General features: G+C 36.0%; 1 protein-coding gene across 4 annotated transcripts in view; it reads right to left on the bottom strand.

The window, feature by feature from the left end:
• Positions 1 to 23,839, bottom strand: part of ERBIN (erbb2 interacting protein) — a 126,862-nt gene that overhangs the window by 29,720 nt on the left and 73,303 nt on the right. For all 4 annotated transcript variants that reach the window (XM_021701975.2, XM_021701977.2, XM_021701978.2 and 1 more), the window contains exons 8-15: positions 22,964 to 23,027; positions 18,043 to 18,117; positions 17,034 to 17,178; positions 15,713 to 15,785; positions 15,267 to 15,396; positions 14,826 to 14,941; positions 12,928 to 12,997; positions 3,737 to 3,836 (exon numbers count right to left, since the gene is read on the bottom strand). In XM_021701975.2, coding sequence (XP_021557650.1) covers positions 3,737 to 3,836; positions 12,928 to 12,997; positions 14,826 to 14,941; positions 15,267 to 15,396; positions 15,713 to 15,785; positions 17,034 to 17,178; positions 18,043 to 18,117; positions 22,964 to 23,027 — 773 coding nt within the window. The remainder of the gene's footprint in view (positions 1 to 3,736; positions 3,837 to 12,927; positions 12,998 to 14,825; positions 14,942 to 15,266; positions 15,397 to 15,712; positions 15,786 to 17,033; positions 17,179 to 18,042; positions 18,118 to 22,963; positions 23,028 to 23,839) is intronic.

Raw genomic sequence — 23,839 nt, 5'->3', positions numbered from 1 at the left:
GACTAAAAGTTCTTACTGTTGGAGTAACATTTTGCTTAACTGGTACTATCATCAAACCGATGTAAATATTCACCTGTAAAAATTATTCTTAGCTTGTGGGCCACACAAAAACAGGTAGCAGGACAGATATGACCCATGAACCACAGTGTGTCAATCACTCTTATTGGAACAAAAAGTGTTATGACAGAATATATTTATCTTGATTGCTTCCTGGAAGGGCCTTCAATGGTATCTCACAATTGTGTATTTAAGTTTAGTTCAGAGGCACCTGGGTGGCTCAGTCAGTTAAGCATCTGCCTTTGGCTCAAGTCATGATCCTGGAGTCCAGGGATCGAGCCCCACATTGGGCTCCTTGCTCAGCTTCTCCCTCTGCCCTTCATCCCACTCGTGCTCACTCACTCTCTCTCTCAAATACATAAATAAAATCTTAAAAAAAAAAACAAACAAAACACAACAGTTTAGTTCATTACTCAAATAAAAAATACATATATGCCTTTGCCTAGTTTTATTCATTGTTGGAATCATGTTCGGTTATTTTAGTGTTAGTTAAAATGAAAGGAAAATAACATTCTGAAGTTCCTATGTGGCAGTAACAAAAGCAGGTAGACAAAGCACTAATAACACATAAATATAATAAAAATATCAAAGATTAAATATGTCCTTTGGAGACTTTGGTTCAATCACAAGGGAAAAGGTAATTTTGTTTGACAATCTTCCTTCAGAACGAGCTCTGTACTGGATTTCTAATAATTACCAGTTTTTATTTTTATTTTTTTTAATACAAGTTTTTTTTTTTTTAAAGATTTTATTTATTTATTTGACAGAGAGAGACACAGCCAGAGAGGGAACACAAGCAGGGGGAGTGGAGAGGGAGAAGCAGGCCTCGCGCGAAGCAGGGAGCCCGATGCGGGGCTCGATCCCAGAACCCCGGGATCATGACCTGAGCCGAAGGCAGACACTTAACGACTGAGCCACCCAGGTGCCCCATTACCAGTTTTTATTATTTTTCTGAAATAAAAGCAGCAAAATGAGAATAAGAACGAATTTTCCCAATATGCCTTTTCTACTCTTTAGGACAGGGACAAAAAGCTATTAAATCTGGCCAACTTCCTGTTTTTGTATAGCTTACAACCTAAGAATGGTTTTAAAATTTTTAAATGTTGGGGCAAAGAACCCAAAACATAAAAAATTATTTCATGACACATGAAAATTACATGAAATCTACATCTCTGCCCATAAATAAAATTTTATTAGAACACACCTATGCTCATTTGTTTACATACTGTCCGTGACTGTTTTTGCATGAAACAAGCAGCATCAAGTAGCTGCAACAGGGAAGTATGGTCTTCAAAGCCTATAATATTTATTAAATGGTTCTTTACTTAAATAATTTCTAACCCATGCAACAAGACATTAAAGTCTTTTCTCTACACTAAGAATTCATTCTTTTTCCTCATAAACATTTTAAGCATTAGCATTCTATCTTCCCACATAAAAGAACTATTTGAGTATATTATGTAGCTGACTGTAATACTATTAGAAATCACCTTCAGAGATGAAGTGGAAAATTGAGACATAAGTCCCAGTGACTATGGCGCACAAAGAAAAAAAACACCTACTGATGTATCCAAACATTCATTATAATTCCCCACAATGCACAAATAAGGGCATAAGCCAGAGTTGGTGTATCTATTTTGAACTTCTTAATTTCTTTTTTTTTCTTGGTAATCTCTACGCCCAATGAGGGGCTTGAATTCATGACCCTGAGATCAAGAGTCACATGCTCTACTGAATGAGCCAGCCAGGTGCCCCTGAACTTCTTAACTTCTAATGCACATATAGAGTACTTGCATAAAACAATACTTCAACACTATCTAAAATGAAGTATACTACATTTTGTTATGTATACATTTCCAAACTATATTGCTAATATGGAAATTGGGGGTTGATTTAAATATATGAAAGAGGAATCGTGCTTACAAACCTATTCTCTAAGCATTAATTATAGATCCCCAATGAAAGAGGCTATTCACATCTGACTTCTCACAAGTCTTAACTTTTAATTCAATTCAAAAGCTAAATAGTTTTGCTTCACCCAAATAAATCTCATTAAATAATTCCCATGAAACGATAACTTATCAAAGCAAGTCTTTTATTCCTTCTTGCAAAGAATAAAAAATAATTAGCACAGATAAATGAGTTCTCTATCACCAATAATGGAAAAGAAATTAAATGATTTTAGTTTTTAATCTATTTAAGTATTTCAAAACTGTTTGCTAAACCTGCCAAAACAATGTAAAAATAATAACAGCCAATTTGATTCTATCATTGTGCTAAGCACTTTACATTCAGTGCTTCTCATCTGTACAAAAACCCTGCAAAACAGATACTATTATCATTATCCCAAGATAAGGAAACTGAAGCTCAAGAATTTATTTAACTTGCTTGTGGTATATTTTATAAATTAAAATTAATCATTAAGTTAGATTTTTTTCTGCAGTGTTTTTATGTATTAAGAGTTAATTTAGGAGCGCCTGGGTGGCTCAGTCGTTAAGCATCTGCCTTCGGCTCGGGTCATGGTCCCAGGGTCCTGGGATGGAGCCCTACATCGGGCTCCCTGCTCCGCGGGAAGTCTGCTTCTCCCTCTCCCACTCCCCCTGCTTGTGTTCCCTCTCTCACTGTGTCTCTCTCTGTAAAATAAATAAAATCTTAAAAAAAAAAGTTAATTTATAAATAACTTTGGGCCATAAAGATTTTCACTGGTTTCAGAAAAATATCCACATAAAAATTATATTTTTCGGTGTAACATAAAATATACATTACACACAGAACACATAATAACATGTATTAAAGATAATTTGCTCCTTAGTCTAAAAGGCTTTCATACCAAAACTGTTGAAAAACATGTGTGGCCAATAGTAAAGTGTATATATTCCCCTTTCTAGGCAAAATATAAGAACTTAGAAATAACCTTTTACTCAGAATTCTACAAATTATCCTTATCTGGTATGTAGATCCAAGGGTAGTATTACTACAACAAAAGTGAACAAAATATTTCTTGGTTCAACAGTCGTAATTACATTAACACTTGACATGCATTCCTAAGAGAGAGACCTATTACAGATGAAGTTGACTGTTTAATTTCAAGGATCACTTAAGGAAGCATATGGTCTACATGTACCTCTAACTTCAACTATCTATAACCCCGAGATACTGACTTATTTTCTCATTGTCGGAAATTTATTGACCAATTCTCCAAATTCCCTTCAACCTAGTAAAAGTTTATGAGACTTCCTCATATCAGTGAGATCATATGACACATGTCTTTCTCTGACTTATTTCACTTAGCATAATACCCTCTAGTTCCATCCACGTTGTTGCAAATGGCAAGATTTCGTGGGGTGTTTTTTTTTTTTTTGATGGCTGCATAATATTCCATTGTAGATATACACCACATCTACTATGGACTCTGAGAAACAAACTGAGGGTTCTGGGGTGGGGGGATGGGGGGATGGGTTAGCCTGGTGATGGGTATTAAAGAGGGCACGTACTGAATGGAGCACTGGGTGTTATATGCAAACAATGAATCATGGAACACTACAACAAAAACTAATAATGTAATGTATGGTGATTAACATAAAAAAAAAGTCTAAGAGACTTAAAATTAACTTCACACCTATGCTGTGATTTGTTAGTATTTGAATTTTTAAAAGAAAAGAAATTCTTAAGTTCCTACCATCCTCAGTCCTTGGCTGCTGAGGGAACATGTAGTTAGTAAGCACCATTTTCTGGGTCTCTGAATCAGTCTCTTTTTGAAGAGGTATCAGGGGTTTGGACTAAGGAAAGAAAATAAATGTTTAATTTTCAATATTCCTAAAGCAAACACATATCCAGCAATTCTTCTGAATAAGTACTCACCATTCTTTCTATAAAATACCAATGTGTAGATTACAAAAGCAAGCTTATATATACATAAAAAACTTTTAAGCACTGATTTGAAACCTTGTAAGAATCTTAAAAAAAAAATTTAGTTTTTAGTATAAAACAAAACTCATACTGTATTGCAATTATCACTGATTATTTTTTTAAATTTTATTTTATTATGTTATGAATACAATTTAAAAACATCTCACATACCAAGTATATCCAGTCCAATAATTACTTATCACAGTGACTTAATAAAGCTATAAAACAAGCCTTTCCATTTTACATTATTGTGCTCCCTTTATGTTATCGTTCCCCTTTGGGAAGAGGCTTTTATAGAAATGGTTTAGAAGGTTTAGTCTAGTTATCTGCAGATTAATTCTAGCTGAAAAGAGAGTACTTAAAACAAATATTAAGTTGTAACCTGCTTCTCTCTTCTGTCTTCTGTCTCCATTAATGGTACCATAAGTTACTCAGTGGTGAAACTATAAACCCCGTTATTTTGGACCTCATTTTTTCTTAAGCCTTCTTTCCTAACTGGTTATAAAGTGTTTTCAATTTATTCTTAATATAACTAATAACTTTTGCCAGGCTATTAACCTAAAATCTTACCAATCCAAGCCTTGGTCAACTCCAAACAGGGAGGGAACTACCCAATCTCTCCCTCACCTGCCACCCTAGCATAATTAAATCTTTAGACTTTTGTGAAAACTTTGCAGCTAGCTAATTCCATCCTATAATCTTACTCCCATTCAAGCATTTCCTCCATGCCCCTCAATTTTTCTGTGGTAAACAAACTGCCCTGCATCTCAAACATCTTCACTGAAAACTTTCCTTGACCTCCTCAGATAACAGAAATGGTAGATCTAATCCTTCCCCAAAGACAGTGCTCCCCTTAATATACTGGGGTGCTTATTTCCCAGAGCTCATAAAGGATTAGGGGGTAGATTTAGAGCTTACAAATGCTGTGAGATCATCACTCTTTTTTTTTTTCCTTTAAAGATTTATTTATTTATTTATTTGACAGAGAGAGACACAGCGAGAGAGGGAATACAAGGAGGGGGAATGGGAGAGGGAGAAGCAGGCTTCCCGTGGAGCAGGGAGCCCAATGCGGGGCCCGATCCCAGGACCCTGGGATCATGACCTGAGCCGAAGGCAGACGCTTAACGACTGAGCCACCCAGGCGCCCCGAGATCATCACTCTTAATCACTCTTATCTCTTCAAGTATAAACACCTGTTCTTTTTTTTTTTTTTTTTAAGATTTTATTTACTTACTTGACAGACAGACAGAACACAAGCAAGGGGAGTGGCAGGCAGAGGGAGAGGGAGAAACAGGCTTCCCGCTGAGCAGGGAGCTGGATGCGGGCCCTGATCCCAGGACCATGGGATCATGTCCTGAGCTGAAGGGAGATGCTTAACCGACTGAACCACCCAGGCACCCGATAAATACCTGTTCTTTTGAGGGATATTCAACTGTGCCTCTACCATTCTGAACTCTGCTTCTGCCATTCTATCTCCTTTCCTAATATCCACTGACCTTTGGTAGTATCCATCTATTCTTGATTCTTTTATGACAAATCTTTCCACAGTCATGGATAATTCAACAGATATAAAATGTAAATGACATGGTCATTCTCTTAAGCCACTGATGTCTTAGCAGATGAGGAGGCTCCTTGCTCAGCGGGGAGTCTGCTTCTCCCTCTCCTTCTGCCACTGCCCCTACTTGCGCTCTCTCTCTCAAATAAATAAAATCTTTAAAACAAACAAACAAACCGCCCCTGAAATGGTTCTAAAATTAACTGCGGTAATAACTGCACAATTCTATAAATACATTAAAAGCATTCAATTGTACACTTTAAAATGGGTGAATTGTATGGTATGTGAATCATATTTCAATGAAGATGTTATAAGAAAACTAATCATCTGTTATTTATGGAGTACAAAGACAAAAAAAGAAATTGAGAATTATTTACCAAGCCTCTCCATTCCCTAAAACACTAACTCCAGTGATCTCTATTCCTATTTCTTTTTTAAAATTTTATTTTTTTTTTAGTAATCTCTACACCCAACATGGGGCTTGAACTCACGACCCTGAGATCAAGAGTCTCATGCTCTTCTGACTGAGAGCCAGGCACCACTCTATTCCTATTTCATTTCAGATATTCATTCTACTTCCTTGCCATAATTCCCACAATATAGCCAATAAATATTCATCCTTTGAAATCTAAAATCACTCATTCAACATGTATTTACTTATATTTGCCCTTTATACGCCAAAGTACTATGACAGGCACCAGGTATACAGTGGTCACTGATTTGGGAGAGTTTACAATATATGAGAGGAAAGATAGGGATAACAAAATGAGACATTACAACATGATTTAATTACAGGTTAGAGAGGGTACAGGGAGCGAACAGAACACATAGAAGGTGTTACTTATCACAGTCTTGAGTGATTAGGAAAGCATTCCTGAGACAATGCCTTCCTACACAATGAATAGACATTAACCAAGTAAGAAGGGGGAGAGAGAATGTTCCAGGAGAGAACTCATTTGGGGATATGAAAATGAAGGTGTAAGGGATAGAGATGAAGATAGAGGATGAGCAAGGTCTTGAAGGATACAATATGAGAAAGGAGAAGTCATGAAAAGGTTTTAAATAGATTAGTGCTGGAACCAGATAAATGGATCATTTGTATCGTGGTTCAGAATGCAATCAGGGTGATATGAGACTGGAAGTGGTGCCAACATGGAGGCAGAGACCTGTTAGGAATCTCGATAGTCAAATCAACACCGTCCAGCATAAATACAAAAGTGAGACTAAAATGAGAACCATAGATAATTTATAAATTATTGGCAGCTGCATGTTTTTAAAAAGCAAAAATAAGTTAAATTTTGATAATGCATTAAATTTAACATATCCTGGATATTTAAAATATAATTTTGATGTGTGAACAATAAAAATTGCTAATGTGATATTTTACTTTCTTTGTTTATACTACATATACAAAATCCAGTGTGTATTTCACACTTAGAGCACATCTCAATTTGGACTACACACACAACAGTAGTGCCTACTGTACTGGACAGTGCAGGTCTAAGTAAAAGATGATACACTATATGATGAACAGTAGTTAAGAATTATACACCCAAGTCTCTGTCTCTAGCAAGGACTTTTTACTGATCTAGGGAACCCAGGAAAAGAAAAAAATTTAGAGCAGAGGATGGAATGTTCACCTTTGACCTAGGTGAATTTGAGACATCTAGGTGGCAATGTTAAGTAGACAATGACTGTGCAGTTCAGGAAAAAGAACTGAGCTGAGGATAACTGTTAGGAATAATGGGCATACAGAGAGTAATTGTATCTTTCATAGAGGAAAGTACAGGAAAAGAAACTAAAGAAGAACCTAGAGTACTACATGGGGCACCAACATATAAAAGATGGGCAGAAGAAAAATTCCTGAAAAGGAAACTGAGGAGCAGTCAATCACAAGGACAACCAGGAGAGAATGCTAAGACAGACAGCATGTGGTGCTCTCTCCAGTGTTCCACAATGCATGCTAGTCAATTTCACCAAGACTGACACTCCCTTGAACTTCCAACTTTATCACCATCATTCTTTCTTGTCTTTGCTTCTCTCTTTGTACCTCACTGGATCTCATTATAACCATTTTCTTGCCAATTACCAAGACCTCCTTAGTGCATTGTCTTTTACACGGGGTGTGGCAAAGCTGCAATCCAGAATCATACCAACCGTGTGCGTACTCTGTATCACACAATTTAGCACATTAGTATAACTATGAGTTTGTGGTAACCAACTTCAACAGGGATCTCAATGTTGCCTGAAAACCCTTCCGTGTTTCCTAAATTATACTTGAAGATATTATTTTCTAAAAGATTAAAAAAAATAGGATTTAAGAACTGCTTGGAAACTGCTATATTCTAAGAATTTCAACATACACATTATTAGTTCTCCCTCTCACAAACATCAGACCAAGCTGCCTTCAAAAGGGCAAGAGTTCCTGCCATGGTTTTTTTGTTTTTGTTTTTTAAGATTTTATTTATTTATTTGACAGAAAGAGAGGGAGGGAGCACACAAGCAGGGGGAGCAGCAGGCAGAGGGAGAAGCAGGCTCCACGCTGAGCAGGGAGCCCGACACAGGGCTCGATCCCAGGACCCTGGGATCATGGCAGATGCTTAACCAACTGAGCCACCCAGGTGTCCCTCTACCACAGTTTTAAATTCTATCAGTTACACACCAGTTATCCAACCCCCTCTCATATTCTTAATCTCATCTCCACACAGCCTCCTTGCAACAACCTATAAAAATGTTCTCTAATACTAAAGGATTCTTTCTTACACTGCCCCTAGCTACCAGTTTATGTTCCACTCCTCTTCTTTCTCATCCAACCTTCTTAAAAGCTCAATCAACAACTGTATGGCTCCATTCTCTCATTTATTCATTTCTTAAATTGCATCGATCGGGTTTTTGATGTACACCTCTAAAACTACATTAGCTGTAGTCAAAATAAGTTGGCAAGTTAAGTATAACTTGCCAAAATATAATGCATATTTTCCAGATTTCATTTGAATTGACCCCTCAACTTAGAATTTCCTCCTTTAAGCCAACTGTCTCATCCTTAACTTGAATCTACTATCATATAGTTTTTCTTCTACCTCTATGGCCACTCTTTCTTAGCCTATTAATCCACCTGCCACTTAAATGTTAGTAATAAATACATAAATAAATGTATGTATGTCTGTATGTTAGTATTCCTCAGGATTCATCCATCCCTAACAATTAAATAAATTCAGAGAATCCCTTTTGAGAAAGTAATAAAAGCTATGAAACCACTCCTGAAAAAAGTGATTAAGATGATGGGCTGAGCTCCTATATCTCTTCTTGTGACAGAAATCTTTAAAAAATTTTTCTTAATAAAAAAACAAAAGGAGGACGCCTGGGTGGCTCAATTGTTAAGCGTCTGCCTTCGGCTCAGGTCATGATCCCGGGGTCCTGGGATCGAGCCCCACATCGGGCTCCCTGCTTGGCGGGAAGCCTGCTTCTCCCTCTCCTACTCCCCCTGCTTGTGTTCCCTCTCTCGCCGTGTCTCTCTGTCAAATAAATAAAATCTTAAAAACACCAAAAGGAATAGGTCTATAATGGTCCTGGAGAAAAGGAAATTGTGCCTTCAGGAGCAATTTTGAGAAATCCCAGGAGGTTCGAAATTAAAAGAACGGAGAAACCAAGAGCACAGAAACCACAGTCTAGAACAAAGTCGGGGTCGGGGGGGGGAATCATGGCCACTAAAATTATTCTCTAGGTGCCTACCCAGATACCAAAGGTACTTCAAACTTAACACGCCTAACTGGAACTTAGTATCTTCCCATAAACCTATTTCTTTCTGTTATGGTTCCTCATCTTGATTACTTTATCAATATCCAGTGAGTCACTCCAGCCACATCTCTGAGGCTCATCTTTGCTTTTACTTCCTTTCTTCTCACACACATGCATTCTTCATATACTCTACTAATGTGGCCTTTTAAGTTATACCTTAAATATACCCGCTCTTCCCTGGCCCTCTTATCATTATCTTGCTTCAAGCCAACATTTTCTATTGCCTTGAGTAAGGCAATGCCCTCCAACCAGTCTCTCCTGCCTTCACACCTGGCACCATCGCCCTTGCTAAATCCATCTTTCACAATGTAGCCCAAAAAGCTTTCCAAAATAACAATCTGATCCTATACTTGGCTTGTTCAGGGTATCCTGGTTCACCATCAACTATAGTAGGGTTGACATATATCACAGGATCACTTCTTCCTCTTAAACTGATGGCATATACAAATAATTGATTATGACTATGATGACCAAACGCCCAATTTGCCTGGGACATTTGCATTTTACATACGCTGTTCTGACATAATTATCATAAAGCCCCTTTCACTATCAAAAGTGTCCTAGCATGACAATAAATTACAGTCATCCTAATCACAGCAATTTTCCACTGAGCCTGAATGACTTCCATATTCTTTTTTTTTTTTTTTTTAAGATTTTATTTATTTATTTGACACAGAGAGACACAGCGAGAGAGGGAACACAAGCAGGGGGAGTGGGAGAGGGAGAAGCAGGCTTCCCGCCGAGCAGGGAGCCCGATGCGGGCCTCGATCCCAGGACCCTGGGATCGTGACCTGAGCCGAAGGCAGACGCTTAACGACTGAGCTACCCAGGCGCCCCTGTGTATTGTTTTTTTAAAGTAATTAACAGATGTGAAACAAAGAAAAGAAAATGAGAGAACATTATAAATATGAAGAAATTGTCTTAGATACTAGATAATTTCACTAAAATGAGTCATCTGGCATAATTTGCTGGTATTGATTTACTGCAATAATGCTATTATACTAAAAGTCTGAGTCCTTGAGACCAGGAGCTATGTCTCATAACTATAATAAGTATCCAGCATAAGCCAGGGCCCAGCAATGTTTTGAGAATCCAAATGCAAATTTTCAAAATGTTTCACATGTAAATATTCAATTAAGAGAGATCAGAAAATTAAAAGTTCCATATACATGAACTGACACATTTAATGATGATGCAGTAATCACTGTGTTCAAGCTGTAACAGAAGCAGAGGTATCATCATTTCAATATTTCCTTAACTTGCAGAACAAGGAAATACTACAATCTGATTCATAAGTGTGGACTGACAACAACTTAAGGCTTTTAGAATATTAGTAAGAATTAGGTAAGAAAAGGGATCTTGGTTGAGAAGTTTGGAGAATCCTGAAATAGAGACAAGTGGGTTTCTTTACTATAGTAACACGTAAGTTGTTAATATAATTCAAAAGAAGGATATAATACAATCTCCCAAGCAAATTTAACTATGAAACTTAAGATCTTATGAGACTAGTGCATCCAAAACCCTAGGAAAATAGAGCTTTAGATAATTTATTATAAGATACTGCTCAAAGTCAAATACTAAGCATTAATGTATTAAAAGTATCAGCAAACTGTATACTCTACTATGTTAAAAAAATTTTTTACCAGTAAGAAATACCTGAGAATAGGTAGGGAAAAAAGATTTCCTCATACTTACAGATAGTAAGTTAACCCTTATTTTGTTTAGGACCTAAAATCTATTATTTTGGCAACATTATACAGGAGGTTTCTGATCAATTAAAGTAGAAGGTTTACAACAATCTACACCATGAATCCTAAGACTGAGACATTTCAAATTAAACTCAAAACATTTTGCCAATGTTTTTCACAGGTGAATGATACCTACTATTTGCAAGGATAAAATACTAACATTTATTTCTAAGACCAAGGCAAATACCAAGAGACTTATCTATTAACTGTCCAAATGGAAACTTAGCTAGAGTACTAAGATAGATTCACTGTCCTGACCTTCCTGCCTCCCATGCACTGTAATACATTGAAATCAGTATTTCATCCCCACCATTCCGCTAAAACTATGTACTTTTCCCAAAGTCAGTAACTACTTCTGCCTTGACAAACCTAACAGCCAATTAGCTCATCTACCTGACCCATCAGCAACATGTGGCACAGATATCTTTCCTGAAGCACTTTCTTCAGATGACTCTCTAGAACACATTCTCCTGGTTGGCTGGCTCTTCTTATTCTCCTTTTGGGGCCACTCTCTTCCCTGTGCTTAATCTTTGATCTTCTTTTCTTCTCTATCCTCTTTCCCTAGTAATTTTATGCAGTTCCATGGTGTTAAATGAAACATTTGTACAATGCTGACTCCCAGATTTTATCTCCAGCCAATACCTGACATTCCTACATTCCTTCTCACCATCTCCATTATTATCACAATAGTTGAAGCCCAGCAACAGCCTCCTTACTGAACTTTCTCCCTCCAAAACAGAATATTCCACCCATAACCTTAGCACCCAACTATGGTCCATTCCTCACACAAGTGTCAAAATGATCTTTTAAAAATGTACATTACCTCTTGCCATTCCCTGGCACGAAATACTTCAATATATTTCTATCTAATTCAGAGTAAAAGCCCAATTGGTTAGTATGGCCTACAAGGTCCTATGTGCTCAATCTAGTCCCAGTTTTCCTCTCTGATCTAATCTTACTCAATTCTCTTCCTTGCTCACTGTATTCCAGCCATCAGAGCTTTTATCTATTTTACCTATTCCTCAGTTACACCAAGCTCATTCCAATATTGGGAACTTTACTCTTAATATTTAAATGTACTTCCTCTCCCAACTCACTGCCCTAGTCTATGCATGACTCACTCCTAATTTCACGTAAGCATCTGCTCTACTGGTTGCCTTCCTTAGAGAAAGACACTTCTAAATCACCCTATTTAAAATAGGATGTTTACTCTTGCCCTGCTACTCTTCTAATCACTATCAGGTTCTATTTTTCTTTGTAGCTCTGACATATTATTACATAATTACTTATTATAGCTATCCAGTGTGGTTTTATCTATTTTCTTTATCTCTCTTGAAAATATAAGTTCAATGAGACTATAAGACGATTCTATTTGTTTCACCAATATATCTCAAGCTCCCAGAGCAATTCAGGACCTATATAAGCCTTTAATAAATGTTTATCAATCAAAGAAAAGTCTAAGGAATAACTCTTAGTTCCTTAGAAACATTTCTTTAAGTTGTGTGAAAGTGTGTGATTATAAGCATAATTTAAATTGATTATTAAATTTCTATAGATATATGCCACAGAGGATCACTATAAAAACTTTAAGAAGTTAGAGAATACCGAGTCTGATTTCTTAATCACTATATCTTTTTACAGATTCAGGAGAAATTAGACAAGTCCAATAGGATTTATTGTTTTGAATCTACACAAACCGCACAAAAATATCTGTATCCAAATATTTTCCAAGATTTTTCTTATATATATTTTTAAATGTATACCAGAGTATAACTGCTCTTAAATGAGCCCATGTAAATTATTATGCATAATCATTTAACACAGTTGGCATTCCAGTAATTTACAAAATCAAATGCCTACCTGATTATCTGAGAGCCACATAGCAGTCAATTGTTGTAGCTTTGTAAAGCTAAAGGGCAAATTCTTTAATCTGTGGGGAAAATACAAAATTAAAATAACAAATGTTAAAATGTAAGAGCAAAACCTAATGGTCTTCTAAACAATATTATATTATTCATAGAAGAAAAATATTTAATTTAGGAGAGAACCCAATATAGGTCTTTGACATAAGATAGAAGACAAAATATTATCCAGTTTAATAAGAATTCACTTTAAAAATACAATTCTTCAATTGAATCAATTTGGCTAGGGGAAAAATGGATAATCTAATAACCCCCCAAAAAATTATCTGCTAGAAAAAAAATGTTAACCATCCCTATTTAATGCAAAGACAAGAACACATTAAGCAATGCCTCATAACATTGCTTTGGATATTTTATTTGTATTTAGAAAGAACAAACTACTACAGAAAGCCTTAGTGATGACTCGTTACAAAAACTGCACTGTTCTGTTTTTTTCTTGTGAGCCAGCACTTTCATATTCCAAAGACTATTTAAACATTATAATGAATAAAAAAAAAAGTAATATTAACACCTCATCAGAATGCCAAATTAGAACAGCACCTATTTAAAAAGAATGTCTACTTAAATCTTCTTTCTTATTATGCCTATCCATTCTGCTATACCTATTTTCCAAGGCAATTTGCTAGAACCTAGGGCTCTCGCTTTGGGGTACAAAGTATGGGCAAAAATGGGGACTGAATTTTTAAAAGGTAGTGGTTATTCTTAAATAAAATGGAACAGTCCGAATACCCTAACTAGTCAGAAAACTGGGCTTACATTAAAGCTCTACTTTATAAGCTAAATGAGTCATCTTAAATTAGAGTTTTAATTTTCTCCTCATAAAATGACAATACCTATTGTACTATTTTATAGTATTGTTTTGAATACTTTGTAAGATACTATGAAAGCATAATGTAAAAATGCTCTACAGACATTCTTTTATCATTATTAGTATCTTTACCTCAGGAAAAATTACAGTCTGTTCTTAACATTATTCCAATTTAGTAACTCTAGTGATCTATTTGCTCTGCACCTTGACTGTGTTGCCCAAGCTGTGTGAATGGGTGCCTAATCACATCTCAGCTCAGAAAAATACAGAGAGTAGATTAGATGAAAAGCTGCTTCATTCAGCAGCAGTATTAAGGTGAAGATATGGAATAAAAAAGGTGACTATAAGGAAAGAACAGCTGTATAGCTCAAGCTGTAAGTTGTATAGCTGAAGTCGACACAAAATGAACTATGACAAATAACCGCAGTATAAAAACCACAGGCAGGGGCGCCTGGGTGGCTCAGTGGTTAAGTGTCTGCATTCCACTCAGGTCATGATCCCAGGGTCCTGGGTTCGAGCCCCGCATTGGGCTCCTTGCTCAGTGGGAGGCCTGCTTCTCCCTCTCCCAACTCCCCCTGCTTGTGTTCCCTCTCTCGCTGTCTCTCTGTCAAATAAATAAATAAATTCTTAAAAAACAAACAAACAAACAAAAAAACCACAGGTAGGGGCGCCTGGGTGGCTCAGTTGGTTAAGCAACTGCCTTCGGCTCAGGTCATGATCCTGGAGTCCCAGGATCGAGTCCCGCATCAGGCTCCCTGCTCAGCAGGGAGTCTGCTTCTCCCTCTGACCCTCCCCCCTCTCATGCTCTCTCTATCTCATTCTCTCTCTCAAATAAATAAATAAAATCTTTAAAAAACAAAAAACAAAACAAAAAAAACCACAGGTAAAATTAGGTCATTCTTTCAAATGAAAATTCCATTTAAAAATCAAAAAAGCATATGAAAAGAACAACATGCATGACATTTTATATCAAATGATGAAACGTGAATTTCATCCAATGTCTTCTATAAACCAACATTATTACAAACCTATTGTCACTTAAATTGATGACTTTTAATTTTTGCATATCACCCATTTCCTCTGGAAGTGTCTCAAGTTTATTGGAATGGAGAAATAGCACAGTTATATTTTTCCAGCTTCCAATCTGAAAGAAAAACATAAAACTGGGTATCAAAATTCTGGCCTACTGCTTAATAGGCAGAAGTAAAATATACTTTCCAAAAGTTATGAAAACATTCTTCTCATTTATAAAAGGAAACATATTTTCTCTTTTCAGTTATTAATTTTCATGTATAAAGAGAAGTATTTAGGTATCTCTGTAAATCAGTATAGCTAATTATTATTCAGAGAATAAGTAACAGAGTTACATAATTATTTCTAAAAAAAACAGATAAAACCACACTGGATAGCTATAATAAATAATATGGGGGGAAAAAAAGAAAATTCAAAACAAATTTAAAATACAATACCTCTGGGGGTAACTGTTGTAAATAATTATGATCTGCAGCAAAGGTTCTTATATTAGTAAGCTGCCCAATAGATGAAGGCAAAGCCTCAACTTCATTGAAGCTACAGTCCAGTTCTTCTATTGATACTAACCTAATCAATTAAAACAGAAAACACACATTAAGAAGTTTCCTATATATAATCAAAAACTTAAGAATATATAAATATTTGAACTTGACTTTAACAAATCTAGAAAAACCCTATTTCCACTAAACTTAATAATAAAAATAAGCCTACCTTTATTAAAAAAACCTATCCAACCTGTAACCAATTACTTATTAAAATGCTTATGAAATCTCCTTTAGATGCTATTTATGCAGTTATCTAAAAATATATATGATTGAATGAAAACATAAATATATAAAGCTGAATGAAAGTAAAGTCTTCTAGTGATTCAGAAAAATCTTACCCTCCTATAGAGTCTGGCAGGTACATTAATTGATTTTCATCTATTTTAAGAGTTGTTACATTCTTCAATGAACCTATTTGAGAGAAGAAATAATATACAATTTTCCAGCTTGAACTAGAAGCAGGTCAACCAACAGTCAATATGAGCACATACTACATTTGACATGAATCACACAGAACTTTCTTAATCAACGCATCTACAAGAGAAACCAACCTAACCTCATTACTCTGTACTCCCTTACCCTGTATTTTCAATTTTTACCAACATATCACCTTTTAACATTAGTGTATATTTATCTACTTTACTCCTGTTAAAAATGCAAGCTTCATAAAAGTAGGGACTTCTGCCTGCTTTGTTCATAGATGTAGTCCTGCTCCTTAAAACAATGCCATGGCACAAGTGAGCACAAACAAAAAGGAATGGTAGGTGTATAAAATTCATAGGTATATGGCAAACTATTCTGTGTATTCTAAACACTAAAACAATAAAAACAGAGTTTAATTTAAAATTAAAAAGTGTTGAGGGGCGCCTGGGTGGCTTAGTCGTTAAGCGTCTACCTTCGGCTCAGGTCATGATCCCAGGGTCCTGGGATCGAGCCCCACATCGCGCTCCCTGCGCTGCAGGAAGCCTGCTTCTCCTTCTCCCACTCCCCCTGCTTGTGTTCCCTCTCTCACTGTGTCTCTCTCTGTCAAATAAATAAATAAAGTCTTCTTAAAAATAAAATTAAATTAAATTACAAGTGTTGAATAAATTATAGAATTTGCAAAATGTAACCTGAGCTAAAACAGCTATGTAACTCAATTAAGTATATAAAAATATTTTTTGGTTTTTATGTTTAAACATCATGAAGATGGCAAGATCTATGTTTTTGGTTCTTGAATCAAAATAATTCAATTTCCTTGAACTATCATCAGACTAAAAGCAACTACAAATATAGACTCTCCTGGGATTTACTAAAGTGGTTTGTTTTCTCATCTGTGAGTCTAAAATGGAGACTGAAAAAAAGTTACTAGATAAGGGCTATGAACAGGAGTTAAAGTTTGGATAAATTAACCTCTTTTTAAAGAGTTTAAATTTTATTATAGTGATAAAAATGACATTTCTTTAAAGAAAAATATAGTAATGTCAACCAAGAAGTAAAATGTGTAACTGATCACACGAGGAAAAAACTCAAATAAGATTTGTGACTGGCAGTACAATAAAACTAGCTCAAAACAAATAAAATTTGGTATCTGAAAGCTTTGAGTGAAACAATGGCAAAAATGTAATTTCTGAGATTTTACATTAGTAAAAATTACATGAATTAGAAAGCAATACAAACCAATAGTCTCAGGCAGTTGTTGAAGTGAATTGCTTGATAACAGGAGGTCTTGAAGGTTTTCACAAGCTGAAATTCCTTCTTCAATCATTTCAATATTATTTTTGGAAACATCCAAGTATGTGAGCTGTTTCAAACTACCAATAAACTGTAAGTAAAAAGAGGAAATCTCATGACTATATTAAGTGAATTTATGGCTAGTTTAGGTAATACACTCAATACCAAGTTATAATTCACAATTAAATGTTTATATGAGAGAAAAGATTCAATTTTTTTTAAATGCCATAAGTAATGTATTCAGTAATAAAGCTAAGAGCTCCTGCTAAGAACCTAGGAGAGTGACAATGGACATATACTTTTCGTTGGGAACTCAGCTGTCACCATTGACTAGGGCGATAGGACATAAAGGGATTCTTAGGTTCTTTGGGTATGGGAATAAATAAATGTCAGTTGGTAAGACAGAAACTACATGGGAAATATCCCACTTTAACAGTTCTCCGGACAAAATGAGTTAGGATATAAACTCAATTGCAACCACTGTGAAGGACACACTCCAGGTCCAGGAAATTAAAATGAGTGTAGGGGTGCCTGGGTGGCTCAGTCGTTGGGTGTCTGCCTCCGGCTCAGGTCATGATCCTGGGGTCCTGGGATCGAGCCCCACATCGGGCTCCCTGCTCAGCGGGAAGCCTGCTTCTCCCTCTTCCACTCCCCCTGCTTGTGTTCCCTCTCTTGCTGTCTCTCTCTCACTCTGTCAAATAAATAAATAAAATCTTAAATAATTAATTAATTAATTAATTAATTAATACAAAGAGTCTATTTTACAAAGTTTACTATGGTAATTTTCTATTTTAGTCAAGAATATATTGATAGTAAAAAAAATGCTATTTGCTTCTATCTAATATATTAACAAATAACCATCTTTTTTAAAAAAGTAATCTGAAAATGTGTAATTCATAAAACTGCAAAGAATAGACTGTGATAAGAGAAGCCATTTAGAGTTTGATATACATACCCCTGGAATAAAAGTCAGTCGATTACCATCCATCCAAAATTCTTTCAATCCACTTAGTTGCTCAAGTACTTCAGGCTGTTTGGATAAGAAAGGGGTATGGGGATTCAATAATTTCCTTGAATGTTTTTATTTGTCAAAAGAAGCTCCAAGGGGGCGCCTGGGTGGCTCAGTTGGTTAAGCGACTGCCTTCGGCTCAGGTCATGATCCTGGAGTCCCGGGATCGAGTCCCACATCGGGCTCCCTGCTCAGCAGGGGGTCTGCTTCTCCCTCTGACCCTCTTCCCTCTCGTGCTCTCTGTCTCTCATTCTCTCTCTCTCAAATAAATAAATAAAATCTTTAAAAAAAAAAAAAAAAAGAAACTCCAAGGAACTTGTGATGGTAACTTCTGGTTTAAAACATGTAATAAATAACTTGGGGGTGCGGGCGCGTGGCATGGAGCAGAGCCAAGATTCTAGACTTTTCACTTTATTATAGTTACTACTATAATAGTAGTGGTTCTACTAAAAGAGAACTCAAAGATAAGCATCCCAGAAGAGTAGATTGCATAAAACTCATTTAAGCTTTTGATTACACAACAGGCTCAAGTATTTATAAAACTAATAAAGAAATAAAAATAGGTCCCATTGCTTTCAAGAGTACAAAAAGATACTCTCAATCATTATCTGTAAAAAGATTTCACCTCTTCCCCACAACCCAGCAATTGCACTACTAGGTTATCTACCCCAAAGATACAAATGTAGTGATTCAAAGGGGCATCTGCATCCCAATGTTTATAGCAGCCAACGTCCATAAAAGCCAAACTATGGAAAGAGCCCAGATGCACATCAATAGATGAATGGATAAAGATGTGGTACACACACACACACACACACACACACAATGGAATACTACTCAGCCATCAAAAAATGAAATCTTGCCATTTGCAACGACATGGATGGAACTAGAGGGTATTATGCTAAGCGAAAAAAAGTCAATCAGAGAAAGACAATTATCATATGATCTCACTCATATGTGGAATTTAAGAAACAAAAGAGAGGATCATAGGGGAAGGGAGGGAAAAATAAAAGATGAAATCAGAGAGTGAGGCAAACCATAAGAGACTCTTAATAATAGGAAACAAACTAGGGTTGCTGGGCGGTGGGGGGGGGGTGAGGGGATGGGGTAACTGGGTGATGGACATTAAGGAGGGCATGTGATGTAATGAGCACTAGGTATTATATGAGACTGATGAATCAGTGAACTCTACCTCTGAAACTAATAATACACTATATGTTATTTAAATTTAAATTGTAAATAAAATAAAATGGGGAAAAAAGAACCAATTAAGAATTAAGAAAACGAATCATTGTTAACTACTTATTATCAATTAACTATTCTATATGATAATATAATGGTGGTACATATCATTACACATTTGTCCAAACCCACAGAATGTACAACACTGGAAGTAAAACCTAATGTGAACTATGGACCTCAGGTAATTATGTTGTGTTAATGTAGGTTCATCAAGTGTAATCAATGTACCACTCTGGTGGGGGGTGTTGATAATGGGGGAAGTTATGTATGTGTGGGAAGGGTGTATATGGAAAATCTCTGTACCTACCCTCAGCTAAAATTTGCTGTGAACCTAAAACTGCTCTAAAAAATAAAATCTATTAAAAAAAAAAAAGATTTAGCCTTTTATGAAAAGAACAAAGATACTCCGATGACTAAGAGGGAGAAAAATGAAAACAATTTAACTGTCCAATAATAAGGGAAAGGTAAATAAATCAAGGCATAATCATATGATATGCACATTCTGTTATTTTAAACTCTTAGCAATTACTTAATGAAATAGTTTTTAGTATGGTTTTGATAATCAAAAAATTAATCAGAGGGTTGCAGTGGACCTTGGTATTGAGACAAAATTTGATCTTGGGCATTTGCCCTTGCAGGCTTTATTGAATGCATCCTTCAAAGGTATTTCTGTCACCACACAAAGCTCTGTGTAGTCACTGACACAGTGATGTCATAGAGTACCATCATACCTAATCAACATCATCACACAAGTAATACATAAAAGTCATGTCATTCAGATTTACTGCTAACATATAAATATAGGTAAGGTGTATCTTGGATTAAAAGAAATACCTTTTTGGGCGCCTGGGTGGCTCAGTCGGTTAAGCGACTGCCTTCGGCTCAGGTCATGATCCCGGAGTCCTGGGATCGAGTCCCGCATCGGGCTCCCTGCTCGGCGGGGAGTCTGCTTCTCCCTCTGACCCTCCCCCTTCTCATGCTCTCTCTCTCTATCTCATTCTCTCTCTCAAATAAATAAACAAAATCTTTAAAAAAAAAAAAAGAAAAAGAAAGAAATACCTTTTTGTGCTGTTTGTGTTATCATTTTAAGGGTGAGTTTTTAAAAAATGTATAATGCTGCAGACCGAAATGGTACAAAAATTAATGATTCTGAATGTTACTGATTCATCGAACAATAATTAAGATTTTTCAAACAGTTAATATGGATGTAGATTAATACTTTTAAATACCTTAAGAGTACAATAGTTCAACAATTTAGGAAGAACAGTGTATGTATTTTTTCACAAGAGGTTAAAAACTTCCACAACACACAACAAAACCCATCATAAACCATCTTCAATTAAAATATAGTAAAGAAGGGGCGCCTGGGTGGCTCAGTCGTTAAGCGTCTGCCTTCGGCTTGGGTCATGATCCCAGGGTTCTGGGATGGAGCCCTGCATCGGGCACCCTGCTCAGCGGGAAGCCTGCTTCTCCTCCTCCCACTCCCCCTGCTTGTGTTCCCTCTCTCACTGTGTCTCTCTCTGTCAAATAAATAAATAAAATCTTTAAATATATATATATATATAGTAAAGAATATGAAAGTGTATTTTAGAAAAAAAATAAGGTATACAAAACCACCATGCTCTTCCACTGACTTCAACTGTAAAGTTCACTGTCTATTTGATGAGCAAATGTATAATATAACACCCACAGGGCAATCATGAAGCTGACAATACTGAGAAATTCTTGTTCCTAAGATTATCATTTGACAGCAGACACATAAAAAGATGCTCAACATCACTCATCATCAGGGCAATGCAAATCAAAACCACAATGAGATATCACCTCACACCTGTCAAAATGGCTAAAATCAACAACACAAGAAACCAGTGTTGGCAAGGGTGTGTAGAAAAAGGAACCCTCCTGCACTGCTGGTGGGAATGCAAATTGGTGCAGTCACTGTGGAAAACAGTATGGAGGTTCCTTAAAAAATTAAAAATATGCAGCAATTCCACTCCTGAGTAATATCCAGAGAATGTGAAAACACTAATTTGAAAAGATACACACCCGTTTGTGGCAGCATTATTTACATGGAAGCAGCCCTGGGTCCACTGATAAATGAATGGATAAAGATGTGGTATGGGCGCCTGTGTGGCTCAGTCAGTTAAGTGTCTGCCTTTGGCTCAGGTCATGATCTCAGAGTTCTGGGATTGAGCCCTGCATCTGGCTCCCTGCTCAGCAGGGGAGTCTGCTTCTCCAGCTCCCTCTGCCCCTCCCCCTGCTTGTGCTCTCTCTCTCTCTATATAAATAAATAAAATCTTAAAAAAAAAAAGATGTGAGATGTGTGTGTGTGCAGTACTACTCAGCCATAAAAAAGAATGACTTCTTGCTATTTGCAACATGAATGGCTCTAGAAAGCATAATGCTAATAAGCAAAGTAAGTCTGTCAGAGAAAAAGAAATACCACATGATTTCACTCATATGTGGGATTCAAGAAACAAAGTAAATGAACAAAGAAAAAAAAAGAGACAAACCAAGAATCAGATTCTCGACTACAGAGAACAAACTGATGGTTACCAGAGGGGAGGTGGGTGGGGGGATGGGTGTAAAAGGTAAAGGAGATTAAGAGTGCTCTTGATGAGCACCGAATAATGTGTAAGTTGTTGAAATCATTATATTGTATACCCGAAACTAATATAAACACTGTATGTTAATTATACTAGAATTAAAAAAAAAAAAAAAAGACTAGGGGCACCTGGGTGGTGCAGTCAGTTAAAGCGTCAGACTCTTGGTTTTGGCTCAGGTAGTGATCTCACGGTTGTGGGATCTAGCCCTGCCTCCAGCTCTGCATTGAGCACGGAGTCTCCTTGAGATTCTCTCTTCCTCTCCCTCTGATCCCCCAAGCCCTCCCACCCCACGAGCTAGCTCTCTCTTTCTCTCTCAAATAATCTTTTAAAAAAAGACTATCATTTGAAATCTACCATAATTTTAAAAACCAAACTTATAATGTAAAAAAATTTAATGATGATGATATTCAGGCCAATGAATTCCTCTTCAGAAAAAATATCTAGCTTATTTTCTGAGTTCTTTTGGAGAACTCACTAAAGACAAAAATCTACTTACATAGTCCTTTCCTTTTTGATTCTTTACCATAGCACATTTTGCATACAAAACAAAAACAATTCAGAGGTCTTATTACCAACTGAAAAATAACAGTTGTTTCACTCAATGTTTTCCTTTTAGCTATTAAGTAAAATTGTAGAAAAATATTTTATCATTGAATCAATTCCTGAGCAATACCCTCAGGGAGCTACTTTTGACTCAGAAGTACTTTTTATTATTCCTTCTAGGCTGATGAAACTTTATTTTTCCCTTATAATCTCTCAAACTGTCTACTTACTGTGCCTAAAACTTTTAGTTACCCTTTTCCATGGGTTTCTCATTTATTTTACATTTTATTCTCACTACTGTCAGATATTTCTGTCTGCTTAATTTTCCATTAGTAACTTTTATATCTTTTTTCTTAAAAAAATACATATATCTTTAACCTATTCTATATTTTAAAATGCTAAGAAATAAATACATTAATTTTCACATGTTCTCAATCAAATTTAAGACCTCTGGATAGAGACTGGTATGAACTTACCACTTCTGTGAATTCATTACTTCCCAAATCCAATCTTTCCAGTTGGGTCAGTCTATTCATGGTTCTATGCACAAGGGATTAATGAAGAATTGAGTATACAAAAATATCAATTAAATGGAAGCTTTCAAAAGTAATAGTGTTAAACATTCTTATGTAATATCTAATGTACAGGTTTCACCATATTGACAAAATATAACTTCTCAGGAAAGTATTCTTTAATTTCTAAATAAAATAAGTTATGAATTATTCTCTAATTTGGCTTCTCATCAGGTCTTCATTTCTATTCATACGTAGTCACAGTAAATTGAAACACATAGACCAGAATACGAGTAACTGGTTTTCACTTTTTTCACAAAATAAATTTTCATATAATATTAATCAACTAATGAATTAGACTGTTTGGCAGCTACATAGTAATTATTACCGTTTTTCAAGACTGGTCATATATTTGTAAAACTTTAAGATAGCTTAATTCTGAAAATTAATACTCAAAATTCTAAGAACAGTAAACACAATATTTCTTATCACATTTCCAAATTAATTTCAAGACAACTCAAAATAAAGTTTTAAATCTTTTTTTTTTTTTTAAAGATTTTATTTATTTATCTGAGAGAGAGCGAGCTCATGAGAGGGGGGACGGTCAGAGAGAGAAGCAGACTCCCTGCTGAGCAGGAAGCCCGATGTGGGACTCGATCCCGGGACTCCAGGATCATGACCTGAGCCGAAGGCAGTCACTTAACCAACTGAGCCACCCAGGCGCCCGATAAAATCATTTTTAACTTCCAACTTACTACCAATATTTCTCTGCAACTACAGGGACTTGAAAATTGTACAAAAACTCACTTAATAATGAAATAAACTAAATTGTGCTTTTAT

This window comes from Neomonachus schauinslandi, chromosome 7 (genome assembly GCF_002201575.2).
Source record: "Neomonachus schauinslandi chromosome 7, ASM220157v2, whole genome shotgun sequence".
NCBI classification, from domain to species: Eukaryota; Metazoa; Chordata; class Mammalia; order Carnivora; family Phocidae; genus Neomonachus; species Neomonachus schauinslandi.
The sequence above is the reverse complement of the archived record's forward strand: the minus strand, read 5'-3'. Positions and strand labels throughout refer to the sequence as shown.